Source organism: Pelodiscus sinensis, chromosome 1, assembly GCF_049634645.1.
Source record: "Pelodiscus sinensis isolate JC-2024 chromosome 1, ASM4963464v1, whole genome shotgun sequence".
In the NCBI taxonomy this organism is placed as follows: domain Eukaryota; kingdom Metazoa; phylum Chordata; order Testudines; family Trionychidae; genus Pelodiscus; species Pelodiscus sinensis.
In genome coordinates, this window is record NC_134711.1 from 206,767,250 (window position 1) to 206,786,826 (window position 19,577).

Sequence of the window (19,577 nt, forward strand, 5' to 3'; positions counted from 1 at the left end):
GCTGCAGCTATTTAAGAGGCTCGTAGCTGAAGCCCCTGCTGGGGTAGCGCCATGACCAGGAGCTGGGTGCCATTTAAATAGGATCCTGCTGCCTGAGCCACCGCTTGGAAATTCAGTGGCACAGGCAGCAGGATATAAACAGAAAGTGGCCAGATGCAATCTGTGGGCCAGAGCAAAGTGTTACGGCAGGCCGGATCCGGCCCCCCCAGGGCTGCACCTTGCACCCAGCCCTAATATGAACAAACCATCACCAGCACTATCAATGACATTGTCCCACGGTTGAAAAGGTGGCGCTCAAAGCATTTTTGAGAGAGTCATTGTACAGCACTTTTCGGGTTCACACTGATTTATATTTGTTCTGCAGAATGAAATAACCATGCCATGGTATTTGCATATTGCTGCAAGCCCTCTCTCAGGCAAACTCCCACTACAGCCAATTTATTTCTGGAAATTCTTATTTTTCACAAAGTACTCTACTGGCTCATATCAGACTGAGGAGCATATGCCCATTCTGAAGCCACAATCCACTTCAAAATATTGAATAATATATTGATGAGCCCACCAGCAGCAGCATTGTTTCTGCAAGAATGCCACTGTGGAGAACTTTATTTTTAAAAACATGACGTGCTGCCCAATGAACAAAAACTAGATTTAAATACTGTATATAAGTTTTACATGGGCACATTTTTAAAAAATGGAAAGCAACAAACATCAATGTAACATATTTATATTCATTAGATTTGGTGGTAGATTTAAATTCGTGAATTGTTCTAGAAATTAAAATAAACAAACACAATCTGAGTGTCAGATACATAAATGTTATTTCTGTATCACCTGCTGTTCCAAAGCTTTTACAACATATTGGATATAGAATAATACAAACTATTCATAGAAATCACTTTCTCAAATGGAACTTAGGAAGACTCCTCTTGTTTAAACGCGCGCAGCAATGATACATAACACAGCTTTATGATTTCTGAGAAACAATATCAATGTACTATTTCTTAATGTAGCTCACTAAAAAGAAGGTCTCTACAGCAGCAACAGTGGACCTCTGATGATTTTGTTTGTTTTGAGGAATCATTCAATGATTTAAATGCTTATCTGAATTTAGCCAAACTTTTTTGCTCTATCAATCAGTGTTGAGGTCTTAGAAGAAGAGTATTTTTTCCTGCGGTTTTTTTTATACTTGGCTCCACTAGAGCTGGGAATATATTCTAGATGAAACCAAGAAGTGCAAAAGGTGTGAGAAAAGCCAAAAGCAAAGGAAAAGTCACCAACTGCTTTAGCCCTCAGGAAAAGGTTCAGGTTGGATCTGAAATAAAACCTGCAATGCTAAGAGAGAAAGCCTAAGAATGCTAAATATATCTTTTTTCATAAATAGATTTAACACACTTCATTACACAACTACCTTCCTGGGAATTCATTAAAACATTTAACTACTAAACATAATATTGGCAGAGGCACTCTGCAAACCAAGCTTCTAATCAAATTAGCAATGAGCAGTCATTCAGACTGTGCAGTTGTTCAGCTACTTAGGCACTTAAATACTACTAAGCAGATTCAGTGAGCACACTAGCAGGTATAATCCATCACTAGGAGACTAGCAAAGGGATTTATCCCAATCAGTGGTGGGTGAGTTAGGTTACCTAAATAGCTTCTCGGAAAATACTTCCTATACCGATTCTAGTCTTTCAAGCATGGGGGGGGGGGAAGGAGGGAGGAGGACTTTGACAAAGCATTCCTTCAAGGATGTGAAAATCATTCCTATAGTCTGTTCCTGGGAATTTTCTAATGAAAACAAGGAAGTGGCTCATTAACTTGATTTACTATTGACCCAAAGAGTAGTGGAAAGAATCTGTTTAAGGGAATGTTAGAAATACAAAAATTTATGTCAGTTGAATGGCTCTGGCCTGTTTTTGAAAACTGTGACCCAACATCAATAACAAATCTAGTAACAGAAAAGTTAAGTTCCACAGTACCCCTCCACAACCTCTTATGTAGTGACCAGAAGGCAACTTTTATGTAAGGATCACCCATTTTATTTCACTGTTGCGACTGATCAATTTCCATTTTGACTTTATCTCTCTGTAGCACACACATACAATCTCATTACTAGTAAGGGGTAGGTTGGGTTATATGGTTTCAGTTGTTAGGGTTTGTTTGGGTGTTTTTCCCTTAAAAAGCAACAAAAATTTAGATCAAGTGATGTTAACCCAGGCGTCCTGGTGACAATCTGCCTGCCTAAATTTCCCTTGAAGTTTCAATATTTTAACTCACTTGCTGTCCTAAATTGTTGAGAGCATTGGCATGCATTTCTAACCTGCAGCCATGTTCCACTGACAGTGGTTCCGGTATTTTAAGTATGAATGACTTTGAGGATCATATGAAATGAAAGGTGACATATCAATAGAGGAGAATATATTAGTGCTAGCAATTAAGAATCTAATGAAGCATAATATCCCAAATTTGTAATACCTGCAATGGATACACCATCTTTCATCATCACTGACAAAAGATATTCCTTATCACACAGCTAATGCTTCATATATGGGACACAAAACCCAGCAAGAATCAGATTCTGACCTCATCTGGATACCCACATCCATCTTGGATACTGATTAATCAGAAATGTATTTTACTCACAATTCTGCCCTCCTAATGAATAAAATTTCCTATGTACACAGAACAGTGCAGCATTTGGTACCCAATGGCTTCTAAATTCCCAGAAATAATTGTTCATGAATATATTCAAACTGCTGGGTAATAACAGGTACAGCTAAACTTAAACTAACACAGTACTGAACTCCACTTACTTTTAAATATGGATTACATAGCTATGATAAGTAATATATTAGAAATGTCATATTGTACCTTTAAGATGTGTTTATTGGAGGATTTGTCGTCAGGACTCACATACAAACGGATGAAGACAGAGTTACTGTACTGACCACGAAAAGTCGCAAGGGTCTGAAGCATGCTGAACTTCCTTTCTGACCATTGCCCTTCAGGCCCAATGTTAGATTCTAGCACAGGCCAACGGAACGGTGAATGCTTCAGTATACTTAACAGTGGTTTTGCATCAGCTTTTTCAATTTTATCTGAAATGACAAGATGTACCAATGCTTAAGCTCCAAACAACTGTAATTCAAAAGTAGATATAAAAACTCATGGCAATGAAATACAAATGTTTATAGACATTGATCAACTTCTAGGCAAGACTAAACAGAATAGCTCAGACCTAATGCCCTGGGTGGTACTTTGCTAAAAAGAGTATATGAAAATAAGAGTATATGACTTTATCACCATTTATCCAAATCAAGCATTGATAGCAAGGTGAAACGTGTTGTATTCAGCTGCACTGTGCTTGTCCTTGGAATGTAAACCTCTCTACACTCTAATTCTACAGTATGTTTACCATAGCCAATGGAAGAAATGTTTCAGATAAATAATAATGATGACCTGGGTTAGATTTAATATATAAAATGAGAGTCAGTTTAAGTACTATAGTGATGGGCTCTATTGAAAACCCTAAGACTGACAGAAATGGCATTTGTTGGTTAAGAAAATGGGGACACATTTACCTTTTAAATAATGATTGGGGGCTAACAGAGAATGAAATAACTTGCAGTGACAAAATCCAGCTAGAGACAGCTCAACAATTGGTACAAGAGTTTGATTGGGTCAGAGGAATACTTGATATTTGCAAACAAAATTAAGAGGTCGATGGGGAGTGGCCAAAGAGAATACAACAGAGTGTGCAACAGAAAAACTATGTAGCCAGTCAGCTTCACAGCATGTTGGAGCATCAGAAAAGAGATATTCCATGAGACAGGGGAGAAAACAACTTCTAAAAACATTCTGAGAGCATGACAGAGGAACATATTGAGGAACCAAGCCTACCCAGTTTGATTCCCCATCCCTGCAAGGTACTGACTCAAGAGATTCCAGAACTTGTAAAGATAAACTGGTAGCTGCATTTGGCACAGAAGAGCCACAAGTAAGACAGATGAAACGGTACCAACTCCTTGTGGAGACATTAGAATGTCATGAGATTTTTGGGAGGTGAAGGTTCTAGAGAGATGCACAATCAGATGTGATTCATGAAGCAACTGTGATTGCTGAAAGTGGAGATAGATACACAAGAGACTTCAACCTCTATAACTAGGCTAGGGCTAGGTGAAAACAGCAGCTGCACAGATGAGAGGAGAGAGTGAGATAAAAGCATGCAATGCTGCAGGCTGTCCCAGAGATACTTTGAGAGGGTTCTGCTGTCAGGGCTCACTTGAAGAGTCATTCATTAGGGGGTGTCCCTGATTTAGGGGAAATAGGAATGTGAAGAAGAATTTCAATATTCATTAGAAAAAAATGAAAAAGTTGCCAGAATGTTTATGGAAACAACCTGATGGAAGTAATTTGCTATGACCACAGGGAATAAGCAGGGGAAGGGCCGCAAAAAGCTGAGGGGCATAAAAATCTTGATCTCTTTCACTCTGCCATCCACTCTTTTGTCAAACGAGTCAGCTGAGTGTGGAGTGTCTCTAAGAATCACCTCATTGACCCTCTCCAAAATCTTCAGGCCAAAACAGTGCACACTAGTGTGATAATAGAGGAGAGACTTTGGTTAGTATTAAGGAGCTGGGGTAACGAATATTGATTACGGAGGCTGAAAACTGGCTAAGCAATGTAGACTCAGGGGTTCAGAGAGAGATGCCTGAGGGCACAAGCTGAGTCAGTAAAATGTAGAGCCATCTGGTGCCTAATTGCCAACTGAACAATTCCAGAGGATTCTATGAAACAATTTACTCATTAACCTGTCAGTAAATACCCCCACATCATTTTGAGAGTCCCATAAAGCAGAGTCACTTTTCACAGGAGAATTATGTAAATATGGTATTTTGTGCCTTTGCATATTCAAAGGCACATTGCCCACTGACAAAATAGGATATTGAGCTTGTAATTGGATCCATGTGAGTAGATCTATGTACCTGCATGTAGTCTCATTGAGTTCAGTACATACAAGTGTTCGCCTGCATGAGGACAACAGCAGAGTCTGGGCCTAAGCCTTTACTGCTTTCTTCTGTTAGCGTGCTAGAACCCATAGGGGTAATATATAGCTCACCCATGCCCCAAACTAAATTCAAGTTACTTACTTTCATTCATACATGATGAATAAAGGATCTTGGCCTTCTGTACAGCTTCACTGTCCCGTCTCTTGCTGATAGGTTTCTCTAGCAGAGCTGTGAAGCATACAAAGTAAAATTAGTTTCTCCCTGATCTCAGAAAATATAGGATTTGGCTTTTTTTTAAATTCATGTACTGATTGGAAGGTGTATCATCATGGGATGACTTCATGGTCTAAATACCACCCATCGCCTCAAAACAAGAGTACTACCTGGGTTAGCTAAAAACCTTACCCCTTCCAGGGTACTTAAACGGAGCTAGTCTAAAGAGCTGGAAGGGAAGAGAGCCATTGAGGAGGTGGAGACTTTCAGAGGATTTTAAAACCCAAGCTTTGAGTTTACAATATTTTTAAAATTGCCTCATGAAGGAAGTGAAAATCACTTCAGCACATAGCTCATCCTTCTTTTTAGGCAGGGTGAGGGAAGATAAAGTTTGCAGGCAGCTGAACAAATCTTTTCATTTCAGGCCCAATGCTGTTCTTCTCCACTATTTGCTAGGGCCAGCCTTTCATTTTTGGCCATTGCCTTTCCCACTCATTTACCATACCGCTGTCCCCTTTGCTGTCTCTTATAGAAAGAGCAATGACAGTCCATTCCATGCCAGAGGAATGGGGCGGCTTTCTCTCTAGCCAGGTACAGTACAAGAGACTACAGGGATGAGTGCCCGTAATGGCCACTGTCTTCAGCAAGAGCTGAAAGAGGCTCTCCACACCTTGAAGGACCCGGCATAAAGAACATTACAAATACAACTCACATCCACTCCTCTGAGGAGCAGAAATCTACACACAGAAAAAAAATCAAAGACGACAACACAAATTCTCCTGCCAGCTACACTCATGCACAAAGGAGCCGAACACTGCAGGTGAAATTCGCTCTCAATATCTTGGCAACAGTTGGCTGTCATTAATTTTGAGTGGTTAAAATTGTCTTATTATGACTGAATAAATATTAAAAGTAACAGAGCAACAACTAATTTGTTTGGTTGGTTTCTAAAAAAAGTTTTTAACATGACAATGATGTTTCAGTTTCTGATAAAAATCTCCCCCAGTCTACAGCAAGGCACAGTTCCTGATAGATTTGATTTTAAATCTCAATCTTATCACTATTTCTGAGCTTCAGAAACACATCATAACCGTCATCAACATATTTCTACCAAAAGGCTCGTGAGCAAAGTCATCAGTGCAAGTAGCTCAATCCCTTTGTTTTTTTTAAAGAGGATTATTAGATCTGTCCATACTTTAAAATATGGAATTTTAAAGGATACTATGATTCAGATCTCAGTAAAACTGAAAATGACAAATAGCCTCCTAATAAAGACAATGCAATCATTTCTGTCATGAAAATTGGAAGCTAACGACATTGGATAGCTAAAGCCCAGAAGAGGGGATGGTGACAAGATAAAATAAAATAAAACCAACTATAGAACTGAACTAACATAAAATCCTACTAAAATTAGAACTGGTACCTTCCATTGAATCCCTTTTTTTTTTTGCTTGCTTCAGGAAGATGTTAAACTCATTATATTACTGCAAAGAATGTGTATAAGACATTTCCAATTTGCTTAGAAAAAAATGAAGTTTTTCTGCCAAGAACATTTTGTGTTTTGACCAAGGAACACAGAAAGCCAACTGTAAAAAATGGGAATCTTAACAAGATGGTCAAATCCTGCATTTGGAACCTCAAATTGGCTCTTTGGGATATAAATGTTCTCTACAACAGACATGTCACTGAGCCCCTAAGTTCAATTTTTGGATCCAAACTGCCCCACAGCTTGATCGGGTTCCAATCCAGTGTTCTGGTTTGGGCCTCCCTCTGCTTCTATATCCTGAGGTGCTAATGCATAAAGTTTGGACATCCCCCTCTTATTTAAACTGACGTGCAAAAACTGTTTCAGTACTAGAATTGTCTTTGCTACCACATATTTGAGGAATAGTGAGGAAAAAGAAGACGGAATGGGTATCTTTGTATCTCTATGCACGTATACACACATTATAGGAGGAGCTGATAGCAACCTATTTATTCGGCCATTTTCCCATAGGAAGGATTCTGGCAACCATTCCTGTGAGAAACTTTCACTCCATTGCTTGCAGCAGGCTTTTGACACTGGGCAGGTGGAATGTGCCCAAGAATGGGTTTCATTGTCTCAAGAAATTCTGTTCATTTTTTGCTGAGGTATAAATAATTTAAAATTCCCATTTCTCTTTTCTTGCTTATCTTCCTCAGGAAGATGTTGGCAGACTGCCAAAATAATAACTGCACACAAAAATTCTAAAGCTGGCTCTAGTCACCACCAAAGCAGCAGCAACAGGAATATCTGGGGAATGCCAGAGCAGCTGTAGTGGGGAGAGTAGGGGAAAGATAGGCAAGGCTCCCCCTGTTTCAAGATCTGGCACATGGGTCCAGTGGTCCCTGCCCTCTTCTAAGAGTACCAATATGGAGCAGGATTTCCTCACCCTGCATTACAACCCCCTCCCTCAGGCACAACATCTGTCCCCTAGCAACCATCCCCCCATCCTTCTGAGGAGATGCCCTTGTAGCTCCTTTTACTTCCAAACGTGGGAGATAGGAAGCAAAACAGAGAAACTGCACACAAGATCAACCACCATCAAAACCCACCACATAGTCCCTTCCACTCTCCGCACTACCACATGGGTAGGAACTATACCAATTCTTTAGTAGGGAGCTAAAGAAAGAGGGAAGAGAAATATGCCAGACTGGGATCCCCCTTCAGAACCCAGCATCTGCATCCAGTTGTCCATCCACCTGACCTCTGGGATAACAGTTTTCTGCTGCTTATAGTCCCTGTAGTTAGTTCTGACAACCCAGTGATAGCAATTTGTACTGCAGTTCACAGGCAAAAATCAGATGATGATGAGAGAGGGATAGTTACAGATCATCGATTTTTTTCCTTTTAAAATAAAATTATAAAATTACATTTAAAGCTATTTAGTTTTCAGTCTTGAGCACTCAAAAGTTAGGAAGTATTAGATTTTCACTTCCCTATGCAACTTTTATTCCAGACCCCTTGGGCATATGCATTATGATACAGACTTTAATTATACTGTTGTCTATTACTTTTTTCACAAGATGCTTTCTTCATTCTGCCTAGAGGAAGCAGAAAGGCATGGAATTAAGGCTTTACAAGCAATCGTAAACCTGGCATTTCCTATCTGTCAAGTGCTTGACTTTACAACATAAATAATGTTTGTTTAATTCAAACATGTTTTGTCTTCTTATTTCAGTGTGTGAAAACATAGGTTCCTTTTAACCCTAAAGAGAGTGGTAGCCCTCCAATGTCTCTCTCAAAAAATAATAATAAACTTATTTTATGAAAGTACACCTAATTTTAAAATAAGTTTATTATTATTTTTTAAAAGAGACAGCCCAGTTCAAAGAATGTGCCATCTGAAGCTGCTGAGATGCAAGTACCATTTTGTATTGTCTCCTGGTCTTTGGGTCGCCTTCCTCATCTCTGAGGGTATGTCTACACTACCCCGCTAGTTCGAACTAGCGGGGTAATGTATGCATACCGAACTTGCTAATGAAGCCCGTCCACATTAACTAGCGCGTCCACATTAAGTGGACCCTGAAGCGGGGTTAAGGATGGCCGGAAGCAGTGCCGGCAGGGCATCAGAGGAGGACTTAGAGCGTGGAGATGCTGTCTCAGGCTAGCCGAGGGCTGTGCTTAAAGGGTCCCGACCCCCACCCCTGACAGACAGTTCTAAGGGGTGCCCCGCTTGCAAAGCAGTCCTGGCTTGGAGTGCCTTGAGTGCCCACACTGGGCACATCACAGCACTCGGCCATCAGACTGGCTGCACTTGCCGCAGGCTGCCATCTGGGGAGAGGGGGCAATTGGAGGGCTGCAGGAGAGCTTCCACCCTCAGAAGCCCACAGAGCCAGCCCAGTCCTCCCCATCGGGGGCTCGTACCCCATTCCTCCCTCACCTCCTTCCACTTACCCTTCTCTAGCCCCTCTTCTTGATGTACAAAATAAAGATAACGTGTCTTCCAAAATGGAATCTGTCTTTATTGAACAAAACTGGGGGAGACTGGGAAAAGGAGGTGGGAGAGGGGAAGAGAGAGGCTGGGAGAGGGGAGGGCAACTAACATGATCAGGGGTTGGGAACAGGTCCCAGATGAAGAGAGGCGAAAGAGACTGGGACTTTTCAGCTTAGAAAAGAGGAGACTGAGGGGGGACAGGATAGAGGTCTCTAAAAGCAGGAGTTGGGTGGAGATGGTGCATACAGAAAAGTTCTTCATTAGTTCCCATAAAGAAGGACTAGAGGACACCAAAGGAAAGGAATGGGTAGCAGGCTTCAAACTAGTAACAGAAAGTTCTTCTTTACAAAGTAAAGAGTCAACCTATGGAACTCCTTGCTGCAGGAGGCTGTGAAGGCTAGAACTGGAACAGAGTTTAAAGGGAAGTGAGATCAAGTCATGGAGGTTGGGTCCATGGAGTGGTATTAGCCAGGGGGTAGGAGTGGTGTCCCTACCCAAGGTTTGTGGAAGGCTGGAGAGGGATGGCACGAGACAAATGGCTTGGTCACTGTCTTCGGTCCATCCCCTCCAGGGTCCCTAGGGTTGGCCGCTGTCGGCAGACAGGCTACTGGGCTAGATGGACCTTTGGTCTGACCCAGGATGGCCATTGTAAGCTCAGGGCTCAGGGTCGGGGGTCTCAGTGGACCCCCTTGATTCTCTTGCACACCTGCTCCTGGGTGGCCAGGCTGGCAGCTCTCCTGCCCAAGCCGGCCACTTTCCTGTGCCTAGTGCGGAGATCGTGGACGAGGTCCACGATGTCCGCACTAGCCCAGGCGGGTGCCTGCCTCTTGCGGTCCCGGGCAAGCTCCCAGGAGCCGCCAGCCTGGTCCCGGGAAGAGGGGGAGGGTTGGGGGGCATCGGGTGGTTGGCTCAATCCGTGCCAGGTGCAGGGTCTGCTGGCTGGGTGCTGGCAGGCTTGCACCTGGCACGGGCACCGTAGCCAGCCCGTGCCCCTTTAAGGGGTCCGGGGCCGGGAGGGGGGCAGAAGAGTTTCCCTGGTGTTGGCCAGAGTGGCCACCAGGGAAAGCTGGGGAGGGCTAGCCTCCCACTAGTTCGAATTAAGGGGCTACACACCCCTTAATTCGAACTAGCTAGTTCGAACTAGGCTTAATCCTCATGGAATGAGGATTACCTAGTTCGAACTAAGCGCTCCGTTAGTTCAAATTAAATTCGAACTAACGGAACGCTAGTGTAGCATCTATGAAAGTTAGTTCGAACTAACGTCCGTTAGTTCAAACTAACTTTGTAGTGTAGACATACCCTTCTATTCCCCGCTAGCTCTATCTGATAGAGGCAGCAAGGGTGGGGGGGAGCGACTAGTCGACTATCCTGTTGACTAATTTTTCACATCCCTACTCTGGCTCAATTTTCCAAAGTTGAGTATTGAAGTGGCTGAGCTCTTTTGAAAACTTGGCTGTATATTTTGGTGCTACCTGGGAGCTAAACACTTCTTAAAAATCTGGCCAAAAGTCTATGTTTATAACTGTAGGGATAAGGTTGGTTCTATCCTCCACATGCCAGCAGGACCAACGTAGCTGCAGATACCAATATGCTCATGGAGAAAGGGACATTCCTTGGTTCTTTCATTTATTCTTTCAGGACAAAAACTGAGGTAGCAATAGTCTCAGCAACAGTTTGTAGCTAGGGAAGGGTTACTAATGTTCATGGCTTTGGGGGATAAGAAAGCAAACAAAAGAGGGAAGGGCGTCCAGGCCCTTTTGAGACCTTTGAAGATAGAAGAGGAAGTATTTGATATATTTGGAAGAGTATCGCTGACTATAGCAATTAACTTTACTAGCTAAAAGCTAATATTATGAAGTCCTTGATAAGGATTCTTCTCCCAGTTATATCTATGCACACTATAGTTAAACAAGTCTAGCTCAGAGTAAAAGTTGGCCAGACCTGTGCATTGGGATTTAAAGTGACACTGGTGACTGTTCTGTGGGCAAATTAACTGCTGACTATGTCTCAGTGTCTGAAAGAGTGCTTCAAGTTCACAGACACCAATGAAAGGGGTCCACACAAAATGTGTTTGACATCCCTGATGTATTCTGTGCCTGCTGAGGCCCAGATAAACTCGGCTCTCTCCACACATTAAATATATCATCTTGCTGTGATAATATTAATAATAGAATAATAGAATATTGGGGTTGGAAGAAACCTCAGATGGTCATCTAATCAACCCCCCTGCTTAAAGCAGGACCAACTCCAGGTAAATCATCCCAGACAGGGCTTTGACAAGCCTGGATTTAAAAACCTCTAAGGATGGAGATTCCATCACTTCCCTTGCTAAGCCATTCCAGTGCTTCCCCACACTCCTAGTGAAATAGCTTTTCCTAATATTCAACCTAGACCTCCCGCACTGTAACTTGAGACCATTGCTTCCAGGCCAAAGAGTTTGCGGGGCCCAAGGTGGCATGTTGTTGTTGGCTGCACCGCATAGCTAGACGGCTCCCAGCCAGGCAGTAAGCAAGCAGCTAGGAAGGCAGGCACCGGGCAAAGCAGGGCCCTGAAGGCGCGGGGCCCAAAGTAACCACCTTGCTCGCCTTGTCCTAAGGAAGGGCCAGATTGCTTCTTGATCTATCTGCCATCACTGTTAGTAGATTAGCTTTATCCTCTTCGGAACCCCCTTTCAGATAGTTGAAGGCTGCTATCAAATCCCTCCTCATCTTTCTCTTCTGCCAACAAAATCAGGAGAAGAGGATGACGGAACTGAGCTAAGACATGTGCCCTAGGCACCTAATCATTTTAATTGCCCTCTGCTGGACTCTGTCCAATTTGTTCATATCTTTTCTGTAATGGGGATATTGCCAAACTTCATGCAATATTCCAGATGTGGCCTCACCAGTACAGGGGAATGATCACTTCCTTCAGTCTGCTGACAATGCTCCTACTAATGCACCCCAATATGTTGTTAGCTTTCTTAGCAACAAGGGCACACTTGACTCATATCCATCTTTTCATCCACTGTAATCCCCAGGTCCTTTTCTGCAGAACTGCCATTTAATTAACCAGTCTGTCCCCAGCTTGTAGCAGTGCTTGGGATTCTTCTGTCCTAAGTGCAAGACTCTGCACTTGTCCCTTGTTGAACTTCATCAGATTTCTTTTAGCCCAATTCTCCAATTTGTCTAGGTCTCTCTGAATCCTATCCCTACCCTACAGCTTATCTACCTGTAATAAATAGTGGGGGAGGTCTACATTGGATATTAGGAAAAACTATTTCACTGGGAGGGTAGTGAAGTACTGGAATGGATTACCTAAGGAAGTAGTGGAATCTCCATCCCTAGAGATTTTTAAGCCCCAGCTTGACAAAGCTCTGGCTGGGTTGATTTAGTTAGGGTTGGTCCTGCTTTGGGGAGGGGGTTGGACTCGATGATCTCCTGTGGTCTCTTCCAACTCTATGATTCTGCCTTTCTCCACTGTTTAATGTCATCCATGAACTTGCTGAGGATGCAAACCAACTCCTCATCTAGCTCATTAATAAGATGCTCAACAAAACTAGCCCCAGAACTGACCCACTGGGCATTCAGTTTGATATCGGCTGCCAACTAGACATCAAGTTGATGATCACTACCCATTGAGTCAGATGATCTAGTCAGCTTTCTATCCTTCTTACAGTCCATTTATCTGACGCATACTTTATTAACTTTCTGGCAAAAATAGAAGACCCTATCAAAAGCTGTGCTAAAGTCAAGGTATATCACATCCACCCATGTCCACAGAGCTAGTTATCTCATCATAGAAGGCCCTCAGGTTGGTCTGGCATGACTTGCCCTTGGTGAATCCATGTTGATCGTTTCTCATCATCTTCCTTTCCTCCAAGTGTTTTAAAATGGATTCCTTGTGAACCTTCTCCATGATTTTTCCAGGGACTAAGGTGAGGCTGACCAATCTTTAGTTTCTCAGATTCTCTTTCTTCCCTTTTTAAAAAATAAGCACTAACTTTGCCTTTTTCCAATTACCCGTGACCTCCCCCAATTGCCAGGAGTTTTCAAGCTTTGTTTAAAGATCATGCAATTTAGCCAGATGCAGAGGGTTTTTAAGCACATAATTGTGATACAAAATGTTATGGAGCTTAATTAAAATGTGTAGGTAGCACAATATTATTTCATCATGTTAAAATATAACTTCAATTTAAACCCATCCAAAGTTACCAGATACATTTAAGTATGTTATTTTGCTATTAATTGTGGTCATGATTCTGTTACTTCATTCTATGGGTTTAGCTATGGAGAAATGAACTACTTTAATGAGTCTACTGTGTCTAAAGGTATGTCTACACTACAGAGTTATTTCGAAATATCTTATTTCAAAATAGTTATTTCGAAATAGCTTATTTTGAAATAACATGTCTACACACAAAATGCATTTCAAAATAGCATTTTGCTATTTTTAAATAGCGTGTCCACACTGAGTGGACTATGAATCGCATTGAAGGCCAGCCAGAATCAGTTCCAGCAGGGCACCAGGTCAGGACTTACTGTGTGGGTATGCTGCCTGAGGCTATCTGAGGTCTTTGCTTAAAGGGACCACCCCCCGCCCCAGACAGCCAGTTCTCAGGTTTCCCTGCTTGTTTGTCTACCTCAATGAGCATTTTGTCTCTGCGTGCTCTGATTTCCCTCACTCAGGACACCACAGCACTCTGCAACATGGAGCCAGAGCTGCCCCTGAGCACTCTGGTGCTTCTCTTGGACGTGTTGCTGTGAGCCTGGCTGCACTTTCTACAGGCTGCCATCCAGGAGATCCATTGGGGGGATGTCAGTATCCAGGAGGCCCTGCGGGAGAGCTTCCACCCTGAGGAGCACTAAAAGCCTCCCTGGTCTGCCCCACTGGGGGCTTGTGCCTCATTCCTCCCTCACATCCTTCCACTTACCCCTCCCTAACTCCCCTTCCTGATGTCAAATAAAATACACGTATTTTCATGAACACAAACTCTCTTTATTTAACAACAGTGGGGGGAAGGGAATGAAACTCTGGTGATACTGGGGAAAGAAAGTGGGAGTGGGAGACGAGAGGATGGAAGAGAGGAGGGGGAAACCTGGGAGGAGGGAACTGGAAGAGGGAAGCAAGGGAAAGAAGGGGGAGGGGAAGCTCAGGGCTCAGGGTTGGGGGTTTCACAAGACCAACTTGATTGTCATGCAAACCTGCTCCTAGGTTCGCATGTGGCCTTTGGTGGCCAGGCTGTCAGCTATCTTGCCATAGACAGCTGCCTTCCTCCATCTAATGTGGAGCTCATGGACGTTGGGGATATCCCCCCAAACCTGAGTAAGGTCCATGATCTCCACCCTGGACCAGAAAAGTGCTCGCCTTCTCCGGGCCCTAGCAGGCTCCTGGGAGCTGTCAGACTGCTCCTGGGGAGTGGTGGAGGGCTGGCTGCCAGTGGCTTGCTGGCTCATGCTTTGGGGGCACTGGGTCAGGGGCAGTGACTGCTGGTTCTGGGCTAGCAGGCTTGGAGCTGGCACAGGCATTGTGGCCAGAGTCAACTCCTTTAAGGGCTCCAGGGAGGGGGAGAGGGAGTGGAGTGTTCTTGGTTGAGGCTGGAGTGGCTGGGAAGGCTGGAGGCCCCCTATTTCGAAATAAGTGTCTACACAGCACTTATTTTGAAATAGCTATTTTGAATTTGGCATTATTCCTTGTAGAATGAGGTTTACCAAATTTGAAATAAGCGCTTCCCTATTTCGAATTTATTTCGAAATAGTGGTTTGGCTGTGTAGATGCTAGGAAAGCTATTTCAAAATAAGGGCTGTTATTTCGAAATAACTTTGCTGTGTAGACATACCCTAAGAGTAAAAGCACTGAGATTGACAAACATAGTTCAAATGCAAGAAAGCCTAAAAGAGTTTCGCCACAAATGTCAGCAGACTTCTCACCCTGAAATGGTATTATGGTATTGGGTGTCCCCATGCTAATTAAAACGTAACCCTAATAAAACAAATATTCTGATTATTGGTAGTGTGAATCATTATCAACCACTTTCTCTTCTGTCATCATAATTTGTTTTTATCAGTGAACTTTCAAGCTGAAAGAGCCTTCCAAGTTTGGTTTGTACTGGGTTCACAAAATGTGGGTATTAGCCACCATCTGAGTGTGTGCTTTCAGATAACATGGCTAAATAATAATGCAGTTGGTTTCCACTGACTGTTTAAATTAACAATAACAGCAGGCTAGCCCAGACCTCTACCTAGAGATACAGAGGCATTTTTTTTAAATGTTCTTTGTCTTACTCACACAACCTCTGTCTCCGAAAAACAAAGTGAAATGCAAATTAGGGTAAGAGTAAAATACCTAAATTTGGAAGAAATTCCATATGACTTTTCCCAGCAAACAATTTAACTCATTTTGAGGTTGTTTCATGTTAGAGTGGGACAGTTTGTATCCAGCTTTGTTCATGAAGATCAAAAATTGAGCACACTTTACTAGATCACAGATACAGGTTAAACTCAAACCATAGCAGTTTTTAACATTGTGATTAACATTTATTTTACAGTATCAGGAGCAAGTCCCCATTGTATTAGGCAGTGTATAAATACATCATAATAGACAGTCCTCACCAGGGGCAGCACCAAGGGGCCATGGCTCTCCACTTTTTACCAGTCATAAGGACAAGCAACAGGCAGAATAGAGGAGTGAGCAGAGGGTGGGGTCTTGGGAGGAAGACGCAGCACAGGGGCAGAGCTTTAGGAGAGAGGCAGGTGAAGGCACAAGTTTGTGGAGAAGGGGCAAGGCAGAAGCATCCTTGGTGGAGTGACAGAGACGGGGGAGAGGCGGCAACATGATATGAGAAAATGGTGGCTAAGTAAGATGAAGAAGAATTAAGAAGGTTCCTGAAGATGGCAGATGACAAATAATTATTTCAGCAGATTGAGTTTAAAGAGGGAGCCAGTCGTGTGGTCAGAATGCTAGACAAGGAAGATTATCCCAGTGACTGCATAGTTATTGTCTACAGAGGAGAACAGAGGGAAATTGGGGAAGCTGGAGAAAGTTACAGTCAGTGTTTCCTCTACTCTTTTTTCATCCCTGTGCAGATTTTTTCCATCCATATGCTGAATAATTTTAATGTACTTTAAGGCATGTGCAAATGTGCACCACCAGTAGAAACAAACTTAGCTGCAGTTGCTCTGCTAATCAGCTGGGTAGCATTTAAATCTCTCCTGCCTGGCCACACAAGCATGAAGTTTACAGGGAACACTGGTGACAGTGTTCAGTTTTGGCTGCTTGAAGAGCAAGAAAAGTGTGGATATTAGAAACAGGCAGCAGCAAGATTTGAACAGGACTAGAGAGGAGTTGAAGAGGCTTCCCTATCAGTGTCTCCCATCATCTTTTTATTATTAGCTTAGAACATCTCTGAAACCTGTAATCAGTGAGAATGTCAAACATAGCTGGTGGCCATCAGCTACCAAGAGCACTTACAAGGAATTTCTCTATCCAGGGAATCTCTAAAGCAGGGGACAGTGTTCCTCTCCTGGCCAGACAGCACCAGAACCATGACCCAGAGAATAGATTCCTTTTGTGCTATCTTTCCAATCCAGAGTCCTGAAGCAAGCCACATGTGTAAGCATTCTCTTAAGCTCTAGGAGGAAAGGAATTCTTTTCATCCTCTATTTTATAAGATGGAAGGACCCGATGCGCATGTAAGGAGGAGATGAGCAGTGAGTGACACACAATAGATATTAACAGTGAAACCCAGGCTGCATTGAAGGCAATGGAAAGACTCCCATCGACTTCAAAGGGTTCTAGATTCCACCCCATCTTCCTAACTGGAGTAAAAGGATGCATGTCTTTAAATGACATGGTGGAAAGATGGGCCTAAGCCTGAAAGGAATTAAGGACTCACAACTCCCATGACACCACTAGGAGTTTCAAGAGCTCAGAATCTCTCAGGCCCTTTTAATGGAAACTCTCTGGGACAGAGGCATTGTCTTCTTCTATGCTTGTGAGGCACAATATAAATATAATTAAGAATAGTTTACTGGTCTTCAGATTCCAGAATCCATAGTGCATTTAGCCTTGGACATCATGGGCACAGAATAGGACTCTAGACAGATAGGCAGATTTAGGGATGCCAGATGTCTGGTATTGAACTGGACAGTCCAATATTTGGACTTTGTGTCTGGTAAACAAATTGAGAAAATACCTCAATTTCTAATTAAGTAAGTTTTTCTAATTAAGTAAGTTTTTCTGCTTTTCCCGGGCCCGGCTTGGTGCTCGACAGAAGCCCGAAAAACTAAGTTGATTCAGAAGCTCTCTCTGAAATAAAATATGAGTTTCAGAGTCCATACTAACTATGACATCTCTTTAGTCACCCCTTTAATTTCCTTCTCATTTTCAACTTAATTTCAAAATTCTTCTCCAAGAGAAAGCTTTTGCCTTCACTATCACTCTCATCATGTGGTTTCTACACTTCAATATACTCAAGGTGGCATATACTGAAGGATATATTTTAAACGTGAAAATGGTTATAAATGGTGCAAGTATCCAAATCTGTTGTTAATTGTGCTCCAAAGTACAAGAATGCCATAATTTGCCTCATTTAGTGAGTGCCATCTGTGTGCTCAGAAGTGTGTTCAAAGTATCCATGGTCTCTTAAACCTTCTGAGTTTTCCAAATTGCTTAACTAGGTTTGGCTCATTTCCTTTTATCAAGAGAGTTAAAGGCTGAAATCCTCTGGTTGCAAATGTCTTTATTTCTGGCTGCCTCAGAGTTAAGAATCAGATCAAGTCACTTTATATAGCTCTTACTAGATCTTGACTAAAGCACTAAGGAGATTAATATAAAGTAATATATGATTAAGAGCAGTACTCAACAGTGAATTCCAGCCACAGTACAAAAACTCATTGGTTAGTCAAACAGAATCAGTAGCTATAGCATCTTTCCCTTGGAAAAAAGGAATTCTTACTAAATCCATTCAGACAGTGCCCTCTGAGGACATAATAGACTGAAAAGGCAAACTTTCTGAGGTTTACTATCCCTGCAGTAAACAGCAATCATCTACTGTTAAAAGTAAGTATAATTCACTTTACAAACTAAGTTTTACTTTTTTTTTTAACTATTCTGAAGCTGCCTAAGAATAGCCATGTGGTTACTTTGGTACCTTTAATCTTACTTGCTATTTCTAGCTCTTGTTGATTTTCCAGCCTACAGTCTGACACAGCTTCTTTGGTTTTCAGACTCCTTATTTTATTTCCTGTAATGAGAAAACTCTATTTTTTCCCTCTAATTTGAACTATATGTAAATAGATCGGTTGAACATCCTGTGATATGTTAGATCACAGAAATCCCCTTGAGACTGTCACTCAGTGTGCATATCGTACCACCAAGCCCATCTACCTACCATCAGAGGTGCCCCACCACCTTGTCCTGCCTGGGGCAGATGCTCTGGTCTCTAGTAAAGGCACAGAATTGGAGTCACAGACCCCTCACAGTGTAACACAGATGCTAATGACAGCTCAGTGAGGTTACAGCTACAAGGACTTGACTGCATCCAATGCACAGCCCTCAAAAGGGGCCAAACCACCAAATAAATCCATCTTACTCTGGGTAAAAGTTTTACACAGAAATCTTATAGAGGTTGTTCTCTTTGTCAATGAAATAGAGAGATGCACTACTGTTCATACCTCCCCACCCCCTGTAATAATTACTTACACTGGATTTGATAATAAAGAGAAGTGTTTTTATTAAATACAGAAAAAACAAGATTTAAGTGATTGTAAATGATGACAGACAGATCAAAGTTACTAAGCTAAAAGAAACAAAACAGCCAACTAAGTCTAATCCACTAAGGGTGTGTCTACTCAGCAAAGTTATTCCAGAATAATTGCTGTTATTCCGAAATAACAATGCGAGCGTCTACAAAGCAATTCCATGATTTCAAAATAATTTTGAAATAATAGACTACTTATTCTGACTTCTGTAAACCTCATTCTACAAAGAATAACACCTAATCCAAAGTGGCTATTTTGAAATAAGATGTGTATAGATGCTCCACTTCTGCTATTTTGAAATAGCCCCTTACCAAGGCTATTCTAAGTTATTCCTCCCCAGCCTACTGGGGCTCTAAATTGAAATAGCACGTGTACATTAGGGAAGCCTGCCTCAGACTGATTTTGAGGCTTCCCTGCAATGCTATTCCAAAATAGCTTATTTTGGAATAACTATTCTGAAATAGTTTATTAGAAAATAACTGTGGGGTGTAGGTGTAGCCTCAGAGAAACTGTTACAAAACATAACTCCTTGCCCTGGTCCTTATTTCAAGTAAAATTCTTAAAGTCAGAGCTGATCTTTTTTCTGACTTGGCTTGTCCTTATTAGTGTTCTTTGTTTCCAGGTCTCTCCATGTGTCCTCTTGTGGAGGGGAACAG

At 42.3% G+C, this 19,577-nt stretch overlaps 1 protein-coding gene across 2 annotated transcripts in view; it reads right to left on the reverse strand.

The window, feature by feature from the left end:
- Nucleotides 1-19,577, reverse strand: part of PHEX (phosphate regulating endopeptidase X-linked) — a 214,720-nt gene that overhangs the window by 162,766 nt on the left and 32,377 nt on the right. For both annotated transcript variants that reach the window (XM_075913320.1, XM_006128759.4), the window contains exons 4-5: nt 5,154-5,240; nt 2,875-3,101 (exon numbers count right to left, since the gene is read on the reverse strand). In XM_075913320.1, the coding sequence (XP_075769435.1) occupies nt 2,875-3,101; nt 5,154-5,240 (314 nt within the window). The remainder of the gene's footprint in view (nt 1-2,874; nt 3,102-5,153; nt 5,241-19,577) is intronic.